Source organism: Nothoprocta perdicaria, unplaced genomic scaffold, assembly GCF_003342845.1.
Source record: "Nothoprocta perdicaria isolate Ctin4 unplaced genomic scaffold, notPer1 scaffold_2, whole genome shotgun sequence".
Classification (NCBI taxonomy): domain Eukaryota; kingdom Metazoa; phylum Chordata; class Aves; order Tinamiformes; family Tinamidae; genus Nothoprocta; species Nothoprocta perdicaria.
This window is the reverse complement of record NW_020455204.1, coordinates 6,480,449-6,504,470: the sequence shown is the minus strand read 5'-3', so window position 1 is coordinate 6,504,470 and position 24,022 is coordinate 6,480,449. Positions and strand designations below refer to the sequence as shown.

At 41.7% G+C, this 24,022-nt stretch overlaps 1 protein-coding gene across 1 annotated transcript in view; it reads left to right on the top strand.

Moving 5' to 3' along the window:
* TMEM132C (transmembrane protein 132C) overlaps window positions 1-24,022 on the top strand; it is a 123,178-nt gene that overhangs the window by 30,838 nt on the left and 68,318 nt on the right. Inside the window, exon 3 of the mRNA XM_026037718.1 lies at window positions 17,747-17,893. Coding sequence (XP_025893503.1) covers window positions 17,747-17,893 — 147 coding nt within the window. The remainder of the gene's footprint in view (window positions 1-17,746; window positions 17,894-24,022) is intronic.

The window sequence follows — 24,022 nt, the reverse complement described above, 5'->3', positions numbered from 1 at the left end:
ATTAGCAGTGACTTCTGCAAATAATTCTGACCTCTTCTTGCTTTTCAACTGTGGTGCAATGGCCCTTGGCTGTATTACTTTTCTGTAGTATTTTTCTGTATTACTTCTTGTCAATAGTATTTTAAGATACCTATAAAGATTTAATGATCCCAGTATCCTTTCTTTGGCTTTATGCATTTCTCGTTTAAAGCAGTTCAGTGTAACAGCCACATTTCCYGCACACAAAAACCGTATTTTGCATCTTTGGCAGAGGACTCAGCCCTGATCTTAATGTTTTCTTGTGCTCATGGAAGGACTAGAGTTTCCTCAGTTTTCCTGGTAAATCTGTAGCACTTTTATATTCAGCCTGCCCGTTCCCTGAGCTGGCAGCAATGCCTGCACATGAAACCTGCAGCTCTTTCCTGCTCCTTGCTCAGTGGGCAGCAAAGGATGGTGTTGAGGGCTAACCATGAAAATGTGCTGCACCCCTCGGCACACATTTTGTTTCACACCTGGACACCTGTTTTGTAGCCCACTAGCTGCACAGAGCAGCTCTCTTGTTTCACCAACATCTGTGCAAAAATTGCAATTTTGACATATTCTGCTCTTGGTGACCCGAGGTGGATTTAGTCTATTATAATTTATAGGCTGTCTCCACTTCTTTGCAACATTGGTGACAGAGTTGGGTGATTGTAATTACCTTCTTGGCTTTAACGTTTTCCAGTAGTAATTTCAGAAAATTCAAAGGAGTCATAAGCCAGCAAACGTGACAACTGCGTATTGCAAATAAACGTGCTGCTAAGGTACCTTTTATGTCTACAGTACTGATGTTCCCTCCCAGTGAGGGATGTCATTCCCTACAATATTTACTTCATCTCCTCAAATATAAATACAGGTGCTTTGCCAATTTCTGCTAATGCTTATATGTTCATGTTTGGAGCAAGGTATTTATCAGATGAAGGCATAGGCAACCTGGCCTGATTCTGTTGTTATGATTAAACAAAAATGAGGCTAAATGATGGCCTGGTAATGGCAACAGAGGAAAAACTCTGATGTAATTGAATAGATTAAGAAGGTATTCAGGAGGAGATTAATCTTTTCAAGAGAATAATAATATTTTTAAATTTAAGTCTCCTAAAGCTAGGAAACATATATAAGCTATTAAGAAGGACTGTTAAACTCCTTTTCAGATCATAATACCGTTTCCAAGAATATAGTATAATTTAGAACAGACTGGATATCTTTGCAAGAGATTATAATACTTTTCAGTTTTGGAAGAGACAACATTATAGGGGTTTTCATTAATTAATTCATTAATTAACAATTAAATGAATTCATTTAAGCCTTCTAAAATGTGCAGAAGCAGTATTTAAGGTTATGTTCATGCCTCAGAGCATACCCCAGTGCACAGAAAGGTTCACACAGTGCACAGAAAGGTTCACACACTCACACAGTGAGTAAATAGCAAAGACCAGCGAACGTCATTCCTATTCCCCAAGTCTGCTCACTAAATGTACAGCTCCCCTGACCTGCTTGATCAAATATAAGTGTTCCTGAGCTATAAATGTGCCCTGCTATGTTTTCATCGCAGGGCTTAGGCCAGTTTATGTGGATGTCRCAGCTTTCTTGCATAAAGCTCTGAGGATGTCATAGATTGAGTCAGTGGATGTCTGCTTCCACCCAGCCAAGCAGTGCTGCCACTCTGGGGCCTGTGATYTTACTTTTCAGTGCAACTTGTGCATTTTAAGGGAGCAAAGGCCACTTTTCTGTTTAAAGATGTTTGTGCAGAAAAATCATACTGTCTTGTTAGMGAGAATGGTTTCTCTCTGCATTTACATTAGCAGGTCAGTAATCAGTACGAGCTCATCACTATCCAATTTTTCCTGCAAAACCTGCCCAGAACAAGGCTCTAAATTACCCAAATTACAAATGGTGTCCCTTTTTTATCAGTCAGAAAACTTTTACAAGCCTCATAAGGGTCCTTGAGGCAGTTACCTTTGAACAATTACACTGGATTGTTATAAATTTTCCATATTGTTTTTATTGCTTCTCTGAAGCGATCTGGGATTTTATATCCCTACTTTTTCATGGAGTTGGGTTCTCCTGACAGACGCRCACTTATGTCTCCCAGGAGCTCTCAGGAGAGGCAGGCATCTGTCAGGTGTGAATCTGTTTGATTTCTTCTAAGGTGGAAGCCTACTGTTTTTACCAGTATATCCATTTTTCCTTTTTCTTTTTTTTTTTTTTTTGGAATATCTATCTATTTCTGTGCTATTCTAGAAACACTGAGGCATTGAGCAGGCTCCTACTGATCTTCATGCATCCTAAAGAGTTGCTCTGCAGATTTTACATCATGTGTACAGTAAGACAGATGTGTCCACATCAAACTTACTCAGCACATGCTGTAGTTAATTTGTGGGCATGCAGCCAGTCCAAGGCACTCTAGAGTTTTAGATGCTGGCAGATATAGATGGTAGGAACTCAGCCTTTATGCAAACTTGTGCTTCTCTTGCGGAATGAGAGGGATGCCCTGCTCCCTTTCTTTCAGACTTGTCCATGTGGATGGAAATTTCTCCTCCTACCAGTTTGTCTTCCATTTTGATTGTAACTGGAACCTCTGGACACCTAATAGACCTGGCAACTATGTTATGATGGGGCTGAGACACCGGAAAAATCCAGCAATTGGAGAGAGAGCCTGTGGCAAAGCTTGGATTAACCACGGCTCTCGTGAGACCCGGTTCTGTGGTTTAGCCCTACTGTTATCTCTCCCCTAAGTGTTTCTAATATTACCACAGTGGCAACAAATATAATTAGCTAATGCTTGTACATTGAGCTCCGATCCTCAGATAAAAAGTCACTTGACATGCCTGCATAAAGTGCCAAGAAATGTTACAGTTAGTAAACTTGTGCAGCAGCGTATCCGAGATTAGTGGGGCTTGTGATAATCACTTGAAATTTTCTTTTCAGTTCACTGTCCTTGCTTCTTAAACGGAGGAAATAGCTGCTAATTAATGTGGGCTTTTCATTTTTCTGTGCTTAATACCTTTGTTTATGTGGTTTGGGTCATGGAGACTATCAGTACCTGCTTCTAAATTAAATATCTAAAGAGTARTAGGTAGAACAACTAGCAACTGTGCAAGACTAAATTTAAGTAGCAATTAAAAAAAAAAGACTGAGAAATACCTTATAATAATAAAAAAGAAGGAAAATGTTTATCATTCCCTTTCACTTCTGTGAATCTGTGTTCAAATCCTGTCTCAGCACAAAAGCAAACAACATTGTGCTGCTCTACACTGCAAAGCTCAGGTGCTGAGCTGTTGGTTCCAAAGGTTTGGGGCTGTCAGGAAGCTTCTGTGCTCATTTGTAATGCTCACTGTCATTAATATAAAATTCATTAAGAAAGCACAAAGCTTCTGTGCTAATTAAATTCTCTAATCTTATTTGGAAGACTTAAATGGTGGATAGGCTTTAGGCTGGTGTGTTCTGCTCAGGGGGAAATTTCACTCTCATCAGGACGAGGTTAGACCAATTTTAGTGCTATCCTGCATGCATTAAACTCATCCCATCCTGACATGGGTGGGGGAAATGGTTGCATGATTTTGAAAGGCTTTTTTGGAAATGTCGCATCACCCAACTCTGTTCACAAATTATTTGACTTTGACAAGCTGAAGAAAAAAATCRGTATCTATCTAATAAAACTTGCTGTGAGTATCAAGAAGGACTGACAGTTTSATAAATTGAATAACTTGAAGAATAAGAGAGAAAATGCCCATGTCAGTATCAATTGTAACCAAAAAAATAGCTATTTCTGCCTGATAGAGCTATCAGAAAGTTCGGCTTTCAGTATTTGTTTGTGTCTGGGGTTGCAGAGTTGGTTCCTCTTACATGGAAACCTTTTTGTGTTTACCTGGCTGCCAGGCTTGAGGAAGGGAAGGAAAGTTTGTTTTGTCGATTGTACCTCATCCAGGTTATTTCCTATCTGAAGTGGAGCGATCTTGCTTTATCCTTTATTTGCTCTCCGACCTGTCCGTGGAGACTCCAGTGAAGAGCAGCTATTTCCTGCTGTAAGTGGACACATGCTCCCAACTCAAACATACAAACCAGGCACTGATAGTGTTTGGTTTCACGGTGTGCAAGGCAATGTGTGAAAGGAAACCAGGTCTTAGGCGTTCTGTTCCTTATTTTCCATGTAGTCAGTGTATGACCTTGAGTAAGTCATTCAGCCCTTGGGAGCTGCCTGCCCTCTACAAAGAGTGCTGGAGTGGCTGGCCAGGGTCATAAACAAATACTTTTCCTGCCTGCAAGCACTACACCTTTGATATCCATAAACAATATGAATATGGACCCTATTTGAAGTAGAACCCTAATAATGGAAAGTGAGCATCAGCATCAAGGATCAAGCATACTCCATTCCTTCCCCTTTTTATTTATATGCTTTGGATTTATCAAGCACCTTCAGGTAAGGCAGAGAGAAATGCTGGAATGCACAAATGCCTCTTAATATACCCTTCAGTCCTCTGCTTGCACTGCTGCTTTCTGCTGAATAGAAAAAAATGAGATGTCTATGGACATTTTATGTGTGCTCTATGCTCTTGATTTCCTTTGTTCGGTCTCATTTATACAATCACAAAGCATTTTATGAGAATATGTCAATCTTACGCCAGCATAATGGACATTCTATTACTCTCTCTCTCTCCAGACATTGTTGGAAACATGAAGTGTAAAATCAGATTCATTACCTAAATTCTCAGAAGCGAACAGGACATTAATCGCTTCTTGGCCTGTTAAATTTTGTTGTTCATTGTCTCCTCCATTTAATTAATTATATTTCTGCTGCAGCTTCAGAAAAACTGTGTGTGTCCCTTCACACAGCAATGCTCACCCATGGAATCCAGAGGTTATGCCAGACATTTTTGCTGCCCAAACATTTACAGAATAGATTCTTTTTTTTTCCCCCTGTATAGTTCACAAGACATGTTTGCTGAGGCTAACTATGCATTATATGGTATAAACATAAGCTGGTGATGCTTAATGCCATACAAGAATGATCAAATACACTCCATGCTGGATATTAAATAGGGAAGCTAATGCTGTAGGTTATTAAAACAAGGAGTTTTGAACCTTTGAGGAGTGAAACTTCCATTCCTTGTTCATTAGTTTGGATTAAGTAGATTAAGTAGTTATGTTAGAGATGTGCATCAGTGCACTTAAGTATTCTTTCCTGAATAACAGGGTAGATAATTAGATAATACATGGATCCTATGGGTGCTAGATGGGTAGTGAATTGGGAAAGTGACAGGAGAAATCTGGAGCATCTCCATTCAACTCCGTTGATGCTCTGGCTTCTTGCCCCAGTGCTATTCAGCTTATGGTTCTTAGCCCATRGCATTAACCAAAGCACCAATTGTGAGCTCCTTGACTTTGAAGGATCAGCTCCACTTGCTTTCATGTGATGATTTTCTGTTTCCCAGTGAAAACCAAAGCTGGAAAGTAAGCCATTCRAATTCTCCTTAATTTTGGGAAAGGGGAGAAAAGAAGAAAGCAGAAGTGGTACCTGAGATTGTCTCTAGGATGTGTAGAGCACAGTTTATAACTAACGAGTAATACTTACTGTGACCTCAAAGTCAAAGGATGCTCAATGGAAGTTATGCTGTTTGCTTGGCGTTTCTTTGTAGAAAGGAGTTTTGAACTTTGGGTGCCTCTATTTTAGGCCGCCTACTGTGAAACATTTAGCCGGAGCATGTGCGCTCATGCCATGATTTCAGTTTTATTAGCAAAACAGCAATACCACAACAAAACCTCCCGCCCAAGGCATGTTCCATATGTTACTTCTCCGTGCTTTATTTGTCAGACCTGCAAGAGACAAATGCACTTATTCCGTTAATGCAGCCTGAGACTTAAAGTGCAGTTCTCCCCGGAAAAAAYAGCAATGCGAGGTTCTAAGTTCATTTTCCATCAATAACTTCTACATTAAATTTAGTCAGATTACAAATGAAAATGTAGTGTTATTTTTCAGCTCCTGTGCCCGTAGGCCRTAGCCCTGGCTGTGATCTCCTGCCTTTCCATTCTCATGGAAATGGCAGTAGAGAAGGCAGGAGCAGCCTGCACGCTCCCGGTTCCGCTTCTGCAAGGCAACTGTAGATATTCATAAAATTTGCACTATTTACTGCTGATACTAAGCCTCATTTAACATGCATATATAGGGCAGTAAAAAAAATCTAATAATTAAAATATGCTATGAATATTCAGTCAGGGAATACAAATATTATTTCCCTGTTTCTTCCCCTTTATGAAACTCCATTTAAGAGTATTAATAGAAATGCATATTTTTTTTTTTCTTTATAACCCTATCCTGTACAGTAGTGATTTCATAACCTTTCCCTTTTCAACTCTGCCTTATCAGTGGAAAATAAACCTCCCTGCTACCATTCACATGACGGATTTATTGCCTTCGTGAACCTAGCATTACCCTTGGTATTACTGCAGCTCARCTAGCAGGCCTTGTTTTTTCCAGAAGCTTTAGACAAATGTCATTAGCCAAGAGAGGATCCAGCCGGGCACCGTGGATGTGCACTTCAACCCGGGGCCTTAAGCTCTGTGAATAGTCGAGGTATGAATAAAAAATAAAAAATAGCTCACCGGTCTGCAAATGCCAGCCTGGCAAGCAGAGCCTGGGAAGCTCCAGCCAGAAGGGCTATGCAGAAGGGCAAAAAGCAGTGTGTGTTTTCAAAGAAATTCCAAAGTGCTCAGGGGTTTTCAGGGCTTAACGTGGAAAGTCACCGGTCTGGGGAGAAGAAGGAGCAGAAGGGGGTGGTGAGGTTGGTCTGTTTTTTCTGAATCACTTGCAGCAAAATCTTTTTTTTTCAAAAACGCCCYTATAATGGGATTAAGAGGGCAAAGATTCTTAAAAATTAGTAAAATTGGATTCAGGGAGCAGGCTGATAGAAAGACTCAATCGGATGCTGACTAAGAGCTCAGTAGTTCTGTTCCTGCCAGGTGGTGACTAAGCTGAGGCTCAGTCCTCACGTGGCAGCATTCAGCTGGGTCCGGGAGACCACCAGCATTTCCAGCACAGATAAATTCACTTGCCAGCCAAAACAGAAGGTGCAAAACTCCATAAGAATGAAGGAACGTTGCAAGAGCAAACAGGCCACGTGGAGAAGGAAGGACCTGCTGTTGTTCTTCAGTAATCTTTGATTAGGGGCCATATCTGCACAAAGGTGAGGGCACTGAGTGAAGTCCTAGTATCTGCTGCCCAGTCTTGTCCCCTATCAAGTCAGTAACAGCAGCAAAGTCAGGCCTAACATAGAGAAAGTTGAGAAAATTGGGTCTCACTTGACTGAAATACGTGTGTAGAACTTTGCAGAAAGACGCGGGACTTGGTAATTTGTCTCTCACCTGGAAWGCTCCAAGTGTGAAAGCGTGCCTTCTTCTTGCAAAAATATCAACGTATAAGCGCGTGATCGGCTGATGAAATCAAAGTGAAATTGCTGGCAGCCTTCTTCCTGCCCTGGCTGGGTTTTCGTGGCATTAACAGTTGAGTTTTGTCACCTCTGATCAGAGCAAGATAAATCCCTCCGTTTGCGCAGAGCAGAAGCTCTTCCCTCCGCAGCTCAGATAATGGCCTCGTCTCTCTATTATTCATAGTCTTCTCTTTGTGCTTGTCATTTCTTTACAGCCTTGGTTCTTGGGTACCCCATAACTCCTAGTGTTTTTATCTAAGCTTTTCAAATAAGGAAGCGAGTGGCCGAGAGAACTGGTAGGAGTTTCCATCCTGCTTTCCTTGGGGATATGCCAATTAAAGAATATGTATGTTAATGTAAAGCTGGCTGAGAGTTARAACTAGAGCTGATGAAATAAAGTAATAGAGGAAATTCAGGGTGCCAAAGACTTGGAATGGAGATTGCTTTGAGAGGTTAGAGAACTTGGAGGACATGAAGAGAGGTTTTACCCAGCCTTTCATTTTGAACATTATTAGGCTCGTACAGACTGTGCGGGGTAGTAGCCGCTTCAGCATTTTCAGAAAGCAAATCCTTTTGTTGCCGCTGAAGCCTGTGCAACCCTAAATCAGGTGCTTGTGTGTTCTGCCCTGTCATATGCTATTTAGGTCTAGTGCTTTTCTGCTGCATCAAGCTGAAACAAAATGATTTCCATCTCTGCAGTTAGGAGCTGGCTACAGTTGGATGAATTGAAATGACTTTTGGGGAGAGTCATGGAGGGGACAAAAAAGYTCCCCAGGAGATAAAAGGGGGATATGATTTATGCTGATTTGTAATCCTCACAAAGAGAAGGAATAAACACAATGAGAGTTATTAATATTTTGATCCATTTTATCCTTTTTTATGTTGTTGATTTAAGTGTATCATGACCTTAATATCTGCATCCAGGAACAAGCTGTTGCCCCTGGCTTTCACCAACAGCTGGTTTTCTTTTGATGCATCCCAGAATCTTCCTGCTGATTCCTGCAATATGTCAAAGGAGCTCAGCAGTTGTTGACCTCTCAAGACTTCATTCCGTTTACTGGGGCTTCAGGTCCACAGTTGTCCTCAAGTGCAGATTCACCCGCAGAAAAAATAGGTCCATAAAAGGTCCTGCTGAAATGGCTGATGATAGCACAAGGGAACTGGTGCCCTTGGGGTTGTCTGACAGTGGTTATTGAGATAATATTGATGACACAAATGGGCTTAGCAAATCAAAGGTATAAAACCTGATCCTGTAACTGTACAGTGATAAACAAAGGGCTTGTGGTTTCTAATGCACAKACCTCTGCCCACTCAGTCCTATGGCAACCATCTCCTTAAAAAGAAAAATCTTTTTAACCTTTTAAAAAGGGCAAACAGTACTTTTTTTTTTTTAATATATAAATCAAGTTGTAATTTTCATTGTTGTCCTTATTCTCTTTCTTGCTGCTGAGTTTTTACAGGAAAGGCCATCTCTTTGGTAGTCTGTGATTAGTATTAAAGATGACTTTGACAACCCTTTTTGGGCAGAGAGGACAGAGTTGGCTGAGATGCTCTGCAGGTGCCTTTCTTCCTATAATTAGATATTTGAACCTGTCAGCACAGCATGTGCATACCAAAGGGGAGAGAGAAGCAACTTCCAGGTGATCGCTCCCCCAGCACTTAGTACCTAGTGCTTTGATGCAACAGTCCTACAGCAGAAAAGAGTCATTACTATTACATTTAATAGTTTTCTCTAACAGGAATTGGACCCCTCTTATCTGCCAAGACTTGAAGGGGACTCTTTTTGTTGCAATACCCTAGTTGAGGCTATTTAGATACAAACAAGACAAATCAGCTTCTTAATGGAAAGAATTTGTCCCAGAGAGGAGCAGGATAACTGCTCAGGAAAGACAGCAACATAATGAGGTGGAGAGAGTTTCTCCACTTAAGAATTGTGTAGGAATTGAGAGGTTTTTCATCTAACTTAGCAAATACTTTTGGATACCACAACTTTCCAGTCTCAAGAGGACCCCTCGTTGCCTGTCCTTGTATCACCTGGAAGCCTCAATGGATGGGCTCTAAGCCCATACTTTCTGGAAATGATTACCTCATTTTCAACATTACATTTCCTTTGGAGAACAAAATGAAATAAACACCTCTGCGCTGTGATGTGACCCAGCTGCAAACTGAATTGAAAAAAATAAGCTGAAGGTCTCAGGCTGGATTCAGAGTCCACTCCCTGTGCTACTACAGAAAAGCAGGGATGSATGGGCTATAATTCAGCTGTAATTCAGTGGTGACTAAGCTGCTCAACCAGATCTGTTGATGAAAGAGGAAAATGAAAATAAATAAGAAGTGAATGAGAAAGGAGTGTTACAGAGGAGATGCAGAGATACACAAAAGCAGCTGAAAGCAAATCTGGAGGGACTCACATGAAGAGGAGAAGACTGAGAGGAGAGAAAGAAGAAATATTTGTGCCTAAAATGATGAGCATGTGTGTGGATAGTCATACACACACAAAGCAAAACCTGCCAGGTTTTTGAGTCTTTCTGTCTGATCAGAAAAATATGTGGCTGTCTCTCCACTCAGTTATTTTCTGAAAAGAGAGAAATGCGGTTTAAATTACAAAAGGAACTTCCAGAGGATGCGGGTATTTTTCTACAGTACTTAAACTCCATGAACCGCATCACATCCCTAATTTATTAGCGCTGCTGTGGGGCTTGGACGGGTGAKGGGGTTCCCACGGTGGCCCCACGCAAGCCCACGTGCTCTCCGTGAGCTGATCCAAGGCCCTTGAGGTCAGCAGCAGTATTTGTGTTGAYTTCAGATCTGTACCCAAGTACACAACCCACCTGCAAGTGCCTCAAGGCACAGAACTCTGTTCTATTACTGAGCTTAAAGAATGAAAGAGCCCAATTCGGGGCTGCGCTTTAGATCAGTAGCAGCTTTTGCTAGATGGAGGCTGAGTTCAAAAACAAAAGCTTGCAGTTCTGTGCCCTCTGTCCCCCTTGACTCTCTTTGTAGCATGTCTAGCATGCTCCTAACATGCAGATTAAAGCAGGTTTGCTTGCTCTGAAACAAAATCAAAAGCAACAGCAGTGTTAACATGCCTTAAAGCTACTATATACTACTGTGAGTAAAGCAAGAACATTGGAGTTACAAGGTCTATAAGGGAAACCAGTTGCCGTGATTCTCATTTCAATGCTTGAAGGCATCTACGAGGTGATCTTCTGAGGAACAACAGTGAAATGCCCCAGCCTAGAGTCCATTTAAGCTACACTAGAGCACAAAAGAGAGTGTTGTGTTTTGGGATGAACCAGCTGATAATCTGTGTTTTCCTTTCATCACTTGTACAAGTTTTGAAGTACACAAATTTGAAACAATTAGTTGACTGAATAGGGCCTCACTTTCTTGAGTTTAAAGGCCACCTGTCCCTTCCTCCTCCTAGAAGCTGAGGTTGTATTTGGCTCATGCAGTTGACTCTGCGCTGTGGATTCCCCTGGTACATTCTTGTTTACTCAGCTCCCGTGTCTGTGTGTCTCACAAGCACATGTTGGTGTGAGACAGCTGCCTCTTCTGACTCGCTTTCCAACAGACAGCAGAGCAGAAGGCATCATGTCCCATATTTAATCATACAGGGATTAATTGCTCATTTACGAAAGAGCATTCACCTTTAAAAACTGATCCTGCAGCAAACTTTCYAGGGATTTAACTAGACGTGATCACGCCTCAGTGCTTTGCTCCCTTTGCATAGGCCATGAGCTGGATCTCCGCGCAGAAGTTGCTCAGGGTTGTTTCATTGAAAGCGCTCATTTTCTGTTTTATTTTCCGTCTTCTGCCTTTCTTCTGTGGGAGTCTTGGAGYTGTTTGACTCGGAGGTGAAATTTTCTCACTGAACCTGCAAAACTTAGTCGTGGGAGTTGGTGACAACTGCTGTATCCAAAGAAAGACACTGAGGCTTTGAATTGGAGGTGTATGGTGGACAACAGGATCTGGGGCAAGACTTTGCTTTCTTTGAACATGGGCAAGCGTTTTCTCCGTGTCTTGTTACTGCTGTGATGATTTGAGCTTGATATTGATGGTTTTGCCACCTAAATAAATGCACTTGTGCAGAGCAGAATCCAAGTAGGACTGTCTGTAACCGCTGCAGGCGCTCCCTTGCGTTTGGGGCTCCTATGAGCTGGCTCCAGCTTAAATACTCTGTGCTGAAGTGTGATGGTTTCCCTGAAAGCCTGTGGAGCTGAAGAGTCCAAGTGAACATCGGGAGTTTAGCATTTACCTTTGCTTCAGGCAGGATTGTAACAGGTTGTAAATTCAGATGCTGTTTCCTCTCAGTTAGGAAGACAAATACAGATTCTCTGTGTTGCATAACTCCCTCCTGCTCATATATGTTTGTTTTTCTTTTTCTTCTTTTTTTTTTTTTTTGCTTCCATTTTTTTTCCTATAATCTTTTTACCAGGACTGAGAAAAAGATGCTTATTTTAAATGCCAGGTAAAGCAGTTTTGCCATGAGATGTACTGGAAGTTTAACAGAAACCATATCTTTTTCTTTTCTCTTAAAATGAATAATGGGATATCTCAAACCAGAGAGGAACAGCGCTAGCAAAGAGTTAATCATAGAAATAGAACATCCCAAAGTGTGTGGGTTTTTTTTAACTGAAAAAATAAAAATGCAGCTGACAGCATCTACCTTGTGCCTTGCAGCTGAGCTCTCCAAGGCTGCTTCATCAATATGAAGCACCTATTGCCATTGAATTAAAGGACAGTTAATGTTCCTAGTATCTCAGGGGATATAAGACACACTCTAACARAACGGCCCCTGAGCAATTTTGAGTCCCCATATTCTTTGCTCGCATTGAATGGAATTTATATAATTTTGATGAGCAGCGAAATCACCAAAATATGCAGTTTTGGGGCAGCTGAATTTAGTCAATTCAGCTGACAGAGGAAGTTTCAGAAATACTGAAATCTGTCTCAGCTGCTCACAAAATTAAACCTGTATTCAAAAAAGCTCAAACATTCTCTTTGAGAGATTCTTAAGCCTTTGATTGCAGCATTTTCAGGGTAAARCAGTTCACATTTTTGTTTTGACATAGCATTTTTTTTCTCAAAGTTGTCCCAAACAGACCAACATTTTAAGATGTGAAGGGAAAATGAGAAGGGGCCAAAAAAAGAGAGATAAATATCTAGAAATTAACTGTTTTGGCGTTTTGGCGAGTGTTCGCCTCTTTTTTCAAACGTCATTTCCTGAAGGTCTTTTCTTGACACTCCATGAGGAAGCAAATCCTTGGAGAAGAAAGGGTGCTCTGAGGAACAGGATCCTCCCTTTTGGGAATGATTAGCYGTGTCTTAACTCTAGAAGAATAAGAAAACTAAAATCAGCAATGAGGCCTTTAATGGATTGTTTTGTTGAGGCAGATGTCCCCTGCTTGCTCAGATCTGTGGTGAGATCTACCAACTCATTACGCAGAGAAAAATGAAAGGAAAAAAGACTTACTTAATAAAACAAATCTTGCCTAATTGCAGTGGTAGTCTCCTGCCTGGGTTTTATGGGTTCCTGCAGCTGGCTTTAATCTCCTGATTTACTCTGGGAACAAAGAAGGGAAGGAATGGACTTAAATCATGGCAGGAAGAAGTTGAAATGTTTTTGGCAGAGCTTGGGAAGGTTGGAGACTTACTGTAAAGTGCAGCCCAGGAAGAGCCACCAGGAGAGGCTCTCTGGGTTTCGGGAGCTGCAGTAAAATAGTTTCCTACAACGCGGCCTTTAGAATCAGCAGTGCCAAGTGCTTCCCTGGGCCGGGCACCTCGGCGAGGGTTAGCAGATATTTGCCAGAAACCTCGAGGCACTGGAGAAGACTGACCAAAAGGGGTCAGTGTTTGTTAAGTTGAAGCATCAACTTGGCAAGTACAGATAGACAGGGATTTGCATGCGGAAATGCAGATGCTTTAGCAGCAGCATCCTCCTCTCTCTGCCCCGTCATGGCATGTGCATCTYGCCTATGCTCAGCTCATGCAGCCCAGGAACTGCCTTAGAGAAGAGCTGCCCCCTCAAGTTCGCCTGGACCGACATCTATTTCTAACATTTACATTTAGAAACTTCCTAAAGAAAAATTTTCCTGCACAGCAGCTTGGATACCAGCTGTGAACTGACGAGAGCGCCTGGGTGATGCAGTGAGCTCTAAAAGCAGCCTGTTCCCAGCTTAGGGTTTATGCCAAGTCCCAAAGCCGCTCCTGGGATGTGTGTTTTGGGAGTCACTTTCTCTGGAACTAGAGGTGATGCCAACTCGGATTAGCCCCTGTCAGTGAAAGCGTGCAGCAGGCAAAGGCCTGTGCGAGGTGCTCGGCCTCCTGCCCCCGTGCAACAAACTGCTGCAGGTGGTAGGACCCTTGCATGGCCATAAACAGGGAGACCAAATCTAAATTTAAATAGGAAACTACAATTTGCACTTCAGAGACTCCTGCAATCACAAATCACCTCTTCMGTTCTGGCTCTTGCTGATTCTTGCTTTTCTGTTCCTGCCTTTCTAGTCTGTTGAGTGTTATTTTTAAACAATACTGAGACTTCTTGTAATTTGAGGATAGAAAAATGGAACAGCTGGATTTTCTTCTGTAGCTGATTGGAAAGGATTAATTAGAGGTATCATTTCTAGGTTGTGTACATTAGATAAGGTGCTAAATTAAAATGTTCACATAAAATTGCTTCAATTTGGAAATAGAATGTTTGTTTGGAAACTGTGAATTTCCACAAATGCAGTTATTAGGAGACTTTCAAAACAAGTAAATATATTTTTACTTAGTTTTGACAAAACGTAGCAGTTTCTAGGTGAGCCTCAGGAGACTTTTTTTTCTGCAACGTCTTTGAGATGCTGCTTGTTCTGCACGCCAGCAAAAATTTTATCTTCTCCCTTTGAGAGAATTAAAGAAAGATGGAGAAGTTGCCTGGTTATTGGGAGACAAAGCTGAGCAGAGATTTCCTGCCCTGTGAATTAATAACCTCAGCGGTTCAAGCAAGAATGTCCCTCCCTGTCCTGGCTGCCATGTGTTCGCCAAGCCCCAAGCTCTTGGTTTTGGGGCTGCCCTTCCCTGCTCCTCTTTTGCAGATAYTTCCTTTCATCTTTCCATTGCAAGCTCTGCAAGAGCAAAACCTGTGCTTAACTTTCAGCATGCAGACCATCAAATTCACATAAATAAACAGCCCTTGAAGTCCTGTGCGTGTATAGGAGGGTTGTGTAGYAAGGTCTGTGCTGAGACCTAGGCAAGGGAAAGGGACTGGTTTTTATTGCTGTTCAATAGACTGACCTGGTTAGTGCTGGTTAATGTTACCTCCATGAAGAGTGTTTAGTGATACACACAGAAAAAGCAGCAGTGGAATAATGTCGGAGATGGGGATTTTGACTCCTAGAAAAGCTTCTTTGGGAGGACGCCCTTTTGCTTAGACCCTCAACCCATTTCTAACCATCAGCAGAGCAGTAYGTTGGTGAACAGGGGATGCCCAAAGAAGTGGAGAACAGAGAAGGATTGAAAAATACAAAGCAGAGTTGAATTAGCTAAATTTGAGGGTTTGATGCCCCTGAGACCRCGCTGGAGTAACTTCCCCAGCAGATCCCAGCTCCATGGCTTGGCATCCGAAGTCACTTCCACTGGAGCTAGGGAAATGTGGCCAGCGCAGGCATCTCCCCTCACTATCAGCCTTGGAATGGGGAGAATTTTCCAGGTGGRGTGGGGAACCTTGTGCTAAACCTGGAGCATTTCAGCTGTTTGATATCTCCATTTATTGTCACCATACACCTCCCCYCTGAAATAAATAGGATGAAAGGACAGAGACTGCATCAGTTAAATGGGTAAATAGAGGAGGCAGTCAAGCAATTTGGCCTCCAAATCTTTGGTCTCAAGGTTTATTGAGGAACTGTAACTTACACATTTTTATATACAAAGTTGTCATTATTCATTTGAAAATTAATATTTAATCACAGRCATACAACAAGGTCAACAAATCTTTGGAAAAGAATTAAATAGACTTTTCCTTGCTAGCAAACATTAGGCAAATAAAAATTTAAGTGAAAACATTCATGCATATGGGCACAGACTGCATTTAAAAATGCATGGGGCTCAGCTTTATTCTGATGCATCCATTGACCTTGTTATATAAAACTCTGTGCCCTTTTCAGAGGGAGAGTTGCAAATTGTACTTCTGCATATTTATTTAGGAAGTTCAATCTTCTGGGTGTTCATACCCTAATTCCAGTACTAAGTGCAATCACAACATTGATTTTTCTCACTAAACATAACCTACTTTACCCTGAGATAGATTTTTTTTTTTTTAATGGGCATTATATAATGGCATATGTGAAAACCACTCAACTTAATGTCCCATATTGTAGTTAATTAACAAAATGGTGTTGAAGCTGTGGTCTATCATCCTCTGGCAGTGAATTTTGCCGCTAACATTGRCCATACAAAATGTCCATCCTAATTAACAGGAGCCCAGGTATTGACTATGTCAAGCTACGTGGTGGAAAGAGCAGTTTGCATCTGCTGAAGAAATTGTAATTCTGGTCAAAATTTAACCCGAGGTCCCTGTTTCTGATGGTGTTATGTCATTTCAAAACCCATCTTAAGGGCACTGCAGCACTGCAAGGTGTCCAAATAATCAGTTTTTATTTATCTCTAATGGCTAAATAATTACAGTAATAGAAGCATTTCATATATACTACCAAATTCAAGCTTATGCCATTATACAAATTTCAGGAACAATAGTAGTGTTTTCATACTAATGAAATGTATTTATATTATTCATTTATTTAAACTATTAGTGTGCTGGAAAAGTTAATGGGGCTTAATGCTTTAATGAACCTTCAGTAATGGATTAGATTCTCTCTTTGCTTTTTCTGATTTCATTTCTGAGTAATTGATCTGAAGGCAGTGGAGATACATTGGGTTTGTAGCAGTTCTACCAGAGCAAGACTGTAACTGGTGAAGCTCTGTGGTGTTCTGTGTTTCAAGGGAGAGGATTTAGCACTTTGCTACTATATCGAGAGAAAAAAACTTGTTTTCCTCTCGAATGCCTTAAATTAATTGTGTTTTGTGTCAGTGTTAAAAAGACTGTGTCAGGAAGAAAAGTGAGCCCTCTTGACTTATTTATGACGAGCGTTTTTTCAAGTGTTTATGTATCAAAAGATGCAAAAAGGCTGGACTTTCTAATAGACTTAGGTGCCAAATCCTTATAGATTTCAAAAAGAGCCCAACATCTCTGTAATTGTTCGTTTTCTTCTCAATAACTAAAATAGTGGGTTGCAGAAATGTTTTAGAAAATTACGATTTTTCACCATGCTTTGCTGTGGTGCAGTCAGTCGCTGCTGATTAGAGGCCACATGGACCATGCTGTGATACCTCCTCCCTCCGTCCCACTGGGCACATCCCAGGCAGAAGTTGGTTCCTCGGTGTCCTTCCAAGAGGAAACCTGTACAATTATCTCCCCATTTCTCATGCCTGATGCTTTGTAATAGATCTTACGATAAGGAGTTAAACAGTCTGCATCCAAATCGCATCTTTGCTGGTAGTTCTTAATACAAATGCTCCTTAATTAAGCAAATGTTCTTTAATTATGCCTCCATACAGTCGTTGCTGATGTTGTTAGCATCACTGGATAAATACAGTTAACTTTTCCATGATAGATAACAACTAATAATGACAGAAATTTGCATCCTGTAAGAACATCACTAAGTTACAAACCCCTGTTTCAGTCAATAGCCATATGCTCTCCTGGCCTCAAATTTCAATTAGAGATTTGGTTTCCTTGGGATGCTGTCACTAAGAAGGAATTGTTAGGTAGATAAGCAACAAAATGAACCGGTCCACTGATACCCAATAATATCTTCTTGGCTATATAAATAGATTGTTTTTAAAAATCTCAGCAAAATATTCCTCCGTGTGGTAGTCAAGTACTAGGCTGTCTTTCTGCAGATGAGCAGAACGTTATTGAGTCTTCTAAACTGGAACAGATGTTTATTTGATAGAAATTATTGCCAGAAGAGAAAAGAACCTTGAGGGCAGGTTTTCCTACAAACGAGGTCTTTATCACAAACATAGCCTGCTGTTGTTGGAAGATCTAAAGGCACAAAATGAGCTGATGCTCTCCAAAAAGTAACACTTTGCCTTAGGTCTGTATTCATGATATCACTCCTTTTATTTGCTTGTGGATTAAAAACATCTCTAATACTTAGCTTTACGGATATATTGAATTTTCCATGCCTGAGCTACATTATGAAAATCACAGACTTGAATTTACTCACTTCTAAACTTTTTACAATTTCTGTTTGCAACAGGGCAAAGGTGAAAAAAGGCGTAAACATCCTCGGTGCCAAGACAAGTGATCCCCGGCAATGGGACGTGAAACAGGAGGTGGGGAACGGTGGGAAGCATTCGACCAGCACAGTTATTTGTCAGAGGATAGCACCAAGTTCAAGGAACAGGTATGAAAACTCATATTCTCGGCACATTAAACTCATTTATATCCATGATACCACTCATTGGTTGAAAGACTTAGGGCTCATATTAACCACTACTCGTAACTATTAAACCTCTAGCCTGGAAATCTGGAGACACTTATGCTAAGTACAGTACCATCTGCTGATCTATAGCAGGGCATCTCACTTTGCAGGTAATAAAATTCATCAGCTCCAATTTCAAAATGAATAGAATAGGCATAGATTAGGGGGAGGGAGGGCATTTTGGCATGAATATGAATGTCTCTAATTTTAAAGGTTTTTGCTGAATGTAGTAATAGTTTTGACCTTGTTTCTCCGAAGATACCACAGCCTCTGTGATTGGTTCGTCCAGACATCAAGTAATTCTTCCTCAGTAGGACTTGTAACTGCTCAGCTTGGTGCAGGGGCATTATTCAAGKCTTTCAGTATTTATTGCCTTGTATGTAATATAAAAGAATCTACTTTTGTAATGAGYTGCTTCTTCCAGAACTTGAGATTCATTTGCTAGCCAGTACGTGATATAAATCCTGCTCTGCTGCTGAGTTCAGCTTTCTGGGCTTTGGAGGAGGTCTCTTTTCTGGCCCATTTGGCTGTTCCCTAAGTATCTAGTGGCCAGTTTCTTGCTTTTAGGGGCAGAGAGGAAGGCTACATTTGCTGCTGATAGCAGCTGGAGCACTGGTGTGAGCCGCCTGCCTGTGGCTCCGTGCCCATTTGATGTGTTTTTACTGGGAGTTGTTTTTGTTCCCCTAGCATTAAGGCATATGCCAGTGATTTTTCAGTAAGTCTGATTGTCTTTCAGGACGGATAATGAAGGCGCGTAATGTTGGTTTTAGTGGAAATCATTTGGCTCTCCCTGGGCGTCATCTTAATGAATTCGCACAACACTCCTGTGCATTAGTCCATGCAGAGCATTTTCATTGTATAGATCTGTGCAGCACCCGCTCTGCACTTGGTTATTAGCCTCAGACCAAGGCTCTTTAAAGAGTATCATAAAATCTGCAGCAGATGGTGGTTAGTGCTTGCCCATGCAGCTGCTTTGCACTGTTGCAGGCCTGGGGAACCTGGGTTTRCCTTGTATCCATTGTAAATATTAGACTCTGTGAAGTGCGGAGACGTCTCTTGTCAGGAGCAGCTCTCTGATTCAATGCTTTTACACTTGATATCATTGCCATCCATGAGGCTTTCAGTGGATGAGATTGCAGGAGGGGGWTAGGGGCCATAAAGGGAAAAGGAAACTAAATCACTTGGGTCTACCAGAAGGTATAAAAATACATTTGAAAGGGAAAACCTGGCTTGAGAATCAGTGTGTAATTTTAAGTGTATTTGCCTCTGCAGAACAATAATACTCGTGTTATCAAAAATGAAACTAAATCTTCTTTATCCAATTTGCATGAAGTCTAATTAACCTATAAAGTATTTTTAGCACTGATTATGCAAGGCGATGTTTTAATTAACATCTCTTTCATTTGTGTATGTAAATAGTCACTGTCTTTGAAAAGCATGAGAAGCCAAGGTCTGAATGATGTGTTAACATGCAAGAAAGAACTGAGAGAAGTAAACCTTGATTCCCACCACTCTATCACCATATATCTCCTAATGCGTTGGAGTAGAGATTTTACAGTGTGTTTGCATAAACTTGCATATGGATTTCTGCTTTAAATAGTGACTGTAAGGCATATGTTTGCATGCTGATCCCTGTAAGAATAGCAACGATGCAGTGGGCACTATAGCAGTTAGTGAATGTCACTTGGAGCTCTCTGTGCAGAGCACAAATATTCTATTAAGTTAATTTAATTTGGCCGAGAATTGCAAGTCCATAAGGGGATCTTTCTGAGCTGCCACAGCTTCTTCAGAGTAATTTGGTAATGTAGTAATTTGGTAATGTAGGCAACGTGCACTGCTCTGTAGCATGGTCAGAGTAGATGTTTGGAGTTCCAGCATAAGCATGGGTTGCATTCAGTGCATCTTGCGCTGAACTCAGTGAACATCTTAGCATGTTGATTCATTTAACCAACATCACAGTGGCGTATTCCACTGTCTTTGCAAAAGAGTTGCTGAAAAGCAACAAAATACAGATTTTTAGTTCTTGATTGCTGTATTACTTAAATGCATAGTAGATTCTCAGTGCATGGGAGTGCTGCCTCCTCCCAACCATGCTGTGCTAGACGTAGTTACATCCCAAGGTTTATGCTGATCACAATGCAGAGGGGGGCACCAAGGAATTTGTTCAGCCTCTGGACAAGAAATTCTGGYCTTTCTCCACTGTTTCCCTGTGCTTGGAAATCTCCTTCACCTACCATGGTTAACTGCTGCAGCCTTTCCTGTTTGAATCCCTGGAAGCAAAACCTCAGGCTCAGCACAACTGCTCATTTTCACTGCCATGTTGCTTTTCGTTTCTTACAGCCTTCCACCATCATTAATGTATGGATGTAATTACGCTGTAAGCATTCTGAGGCAAGCACTTTATATGCAGATGGAACATCACTTAGCTATTAATATACCTTGCATACTATATAAATAGTAAAAAAGGATGTATTTTAGCTAGAGAACATCAAAAAATGTCTACCATTAGATTTTAATAATTTAACTGGGCCATGCTTTTTTACTTAAATAGATATTATTTATTCCCTGAAATTTGTGCTACTAAATGCAAAAGCCGTAACATCTTAGCTTGGATTTATTCGGATGGATTAGACCACTAAAGCAGGTAACCGAGAACAGCCTGAAGTCGGCAGCGCTGGTGTCCCTGGCCRTGCACCTTGTGCTGCGGCTCGGATCGCTGGTGATGAAGGTGGCGAGATGGTGCCGATTAGTGACCAGGAGGCCTAGATGAGCGCTCAGGCAGCTGGTTTCCCAGGTTGCTCCTCATTTCTGGAGGACAGCTGGTAGGTCTGAGCGCACCCTCAGGACACATGAAAGGATTTCTTTGGTTATTCTTATAGCTGCTTCTGTATCTTAATCTTGCTTCAGTGAAAGGGCCCTTCTGTTGGCGACGCAGTTTATTCTGTGTTGCCACTTCGGCTCGGAAGCATCTGTCCCCCCGGCTGGGTCAGGAAACGGAGAGACCCATTAGGAAAGTGGACATAAGGGGAGAGTGCCGTGAAGGAGCCCTTCATCCCCTCAACATCGAACCTTCCAAGAGGCCCCCGGGCTCCCGCTCTGCAGCCATCTGTCTGATGTCAAGAAGAACTTCTACAAGCAGGGTTTGCATTTCAGGCGGCGGTGCAGTCTCTTATCCCCCGCCACGCGCCCGGGTGCTTTTTTRCTATCACTGTTGAAGCCCTGCCGGGCCTCGCTGCGTTCCCAGGGAGAGAGCTGGTGGTGCTGGCAGCCTGCAGTTGGTCTCAGGTGCCTTCCATGAAGTGACCTTCTCTTGAGACTGAAAATAAAAGGAAACCTCTATGGACAGTGTATCACAAACTTGWAATACACTAAGGCCTGTACAGCATGTGTCTAGCTTACCTGAAGACAGTGCGTGCCCAACATAAGGAYATACAGTAGAATACTTACAAATTACAAGCAGGGTAGATAATGTTAAATTTTGTAGAATGTGCATCACCTTTCCCTGGCAGGGTTGGGGTCTGTGTGGTTGCAGACCGGTGGCGGTGCCTGCTCACCTCCAAACCCTGCAGTTTTCACCAGGTTTCAGGTATTTGTTGCTCACGAGTCAGGATTTTTTATTAGTTGTTCATCTCTCTGACTGATAATTGAGAAGGACTCAGGGCTAAGATGGCACATGCCACTGCTGTAATATTAGAGGCTTGGGAAATTGTTTAGATTTTGAGGAGGTCACATCTGTTTCTCTACAAATTGCTTTGTACAAACTGGAAAGCTACTTTAGGAGGAAGACACCAACGAGGGGTTTCTTTTGGTGTTGAARCCCAAGAGAAGAACGATTTCCATTCGTTTGTAAGTTACATATGAAAAAATATCAGGGCCTGCTGAGTATTTATTTTAAGCATCATGCAAATTTGGTGCAGTCTTTTAGGCCACTGGCAAATTACCAGCAGAACCCTGAGAGCTTCCGAGGCCGGTCATCACTGTGATGCGCATCTGTCCGCTGCAGATGGCACACAGGAATGTGTGCATGTGGCCTTTAATAATAACATCAGGAATAATATAGCTAAGTCCTTAACTACTGCTTTAAAAATCCTTTCCTTCCACCCTTTCTCAACCGATTTATCAGATAGTTTCTCTCTGCTGTCTTTGCATTTGAAGATTTCCCTTTATTTTAGAGCTCCTGCTTCRGGTCAGCTTGGGGCACAGATGTCTCCATGTGCTCGGTGGGTACCAAAGACATACCGCACATCTGCGCATATGGTGGAGGATCAGCCAGCTGTGCCTRCAACAGGATCTTTTCTAGGGCACAGAAGACTAAGGTCAGAAGGTTGCTTCCTGAAGGAGCCTTTCATATGGCTCCTCTTTTGCCGCTTTGAATGTCAGGAGTGTTTATGAAGGCTGAATTGGGGAGGGAGAAAGGATGAAGAATATCTTTTATATCTCTTTTAAGAGCAAGCTGCCTGCAGGAAGGAGGCATATGTGTAGATACCATTGCCTGGTCCATATCTGCTACAGGGTCCAAGCAGACGTCTGCACAAAGTGCTGGAGAGCAGTATTTGCTTCTTGTGTCTGGCTGCCTTGGTACTTGTGGGGAGCAGAGCAACTTGTTGAACCTTGTGAATCCTGAGTGGTTTCAGCTTAATGGGCAACTCTTGGCTGCATTAGGGAAAAGCAAATTCCTAGGAGTCCTCATGAACAAGAGCTCTCACTGCGGCTCAAGGACCCTTTCTTTTCGGTAATTTCAGTAATGTGAGTGCCAAAAGATCAAATTTGCGATAATTGCAGCAATAATCATGACAGCTTGCCTCGGCCTACTTTTCATATAGTGCCTACAACTGTGAGGCCATGATCCATAGCTATTCGGCCCTATCATAATCCAAATAAATAATAAACCACTATCACCTGCTGATATTTTTTGTAGGACTTGGTGTCTAACTTGTTGTCCGCACAGACACCTGTTTCTTAGCAGATAAAGGCCCAAAGCAAACAGAATCTGTCCAAGTGCTATGAAAGATCCTCGATGCAAAGAATTTTCTTTCTTAGGGGTCTGTTGCAACATTCACTCTTCTCTCTGACATTCAGAAGGAGACATTACAATCTAGGATGAAACCTTTTGAAAACCTCTTGTTACACACCATTGAAATGATCTTGGATTTCTACAGGAACAGAGTTAAATTCTGTCCTGACCATTGTGAATATTACACTAGTTTTGTAGATAACTGAACATGGTATTAGCCAAGGAGTAATGCAATCCCATGGGCTTTCTCTCCAAGTAAAGTGATTAATTAATAGGGATGAGATAACAAGGTGCATAAAATATGATTCATCCATGATCTCTGCAGAAGTTCCRGCCTAGTTCCATGAATTAATTTTCTTTTTTTTGCCTACTTTGGAATTCTTGGGTCTGTTGGGAAGCAGAAGGGCTAAAGTACCAAGAGAAAGGTCATTCTCCACATATTTCTTGCCCAAATGAAGGCATTGAATTTGTTTGCTCAGCAAAGCTGAATAGTTTGGAAAAGCTTTTTTACATGCTTATCAAAACCAAATGCTGGCTGTTTAGCCAGTGTGTGCAAGAAGCCGGCCTTGCTGAGAAAGCTGTCTCACTAGCTGCCAGGGCCTTCCCTGCATTCCACYCAGGTTGGATATACTGTTTTATATCATTATTATGTAAATAGAGCAGAGCCCCACACATACTAAATTGAATCGGATGTGTGATCATGGARTAATAGGACAGCTTTATATCCGTTCCAAATGGATAGATGGATTCAATAATAACTGTTATTCGTGATGTCCAGAGTGAGATTATTTTTTGATTTCTGACAAAGGAATCATTTCTCAGAGAGTGACTAGAAAACACACAGTCAGCTCTTGAGCTTTGTGTGCTTTTGACTTACGTTTGAGCAGAGCTCATGGAAAGTGCAGGAGGAGGGACCGGCTGCTCCCCGGCATGGTCTGCTGAAAGCTGCTCTGCTCTTGCCTCTTGCACCCACCAATCCTCATTGCTTTCCAATTTAATAAGCTGTAATTTGTAACTAAGTTATGTGTGAAAATCTC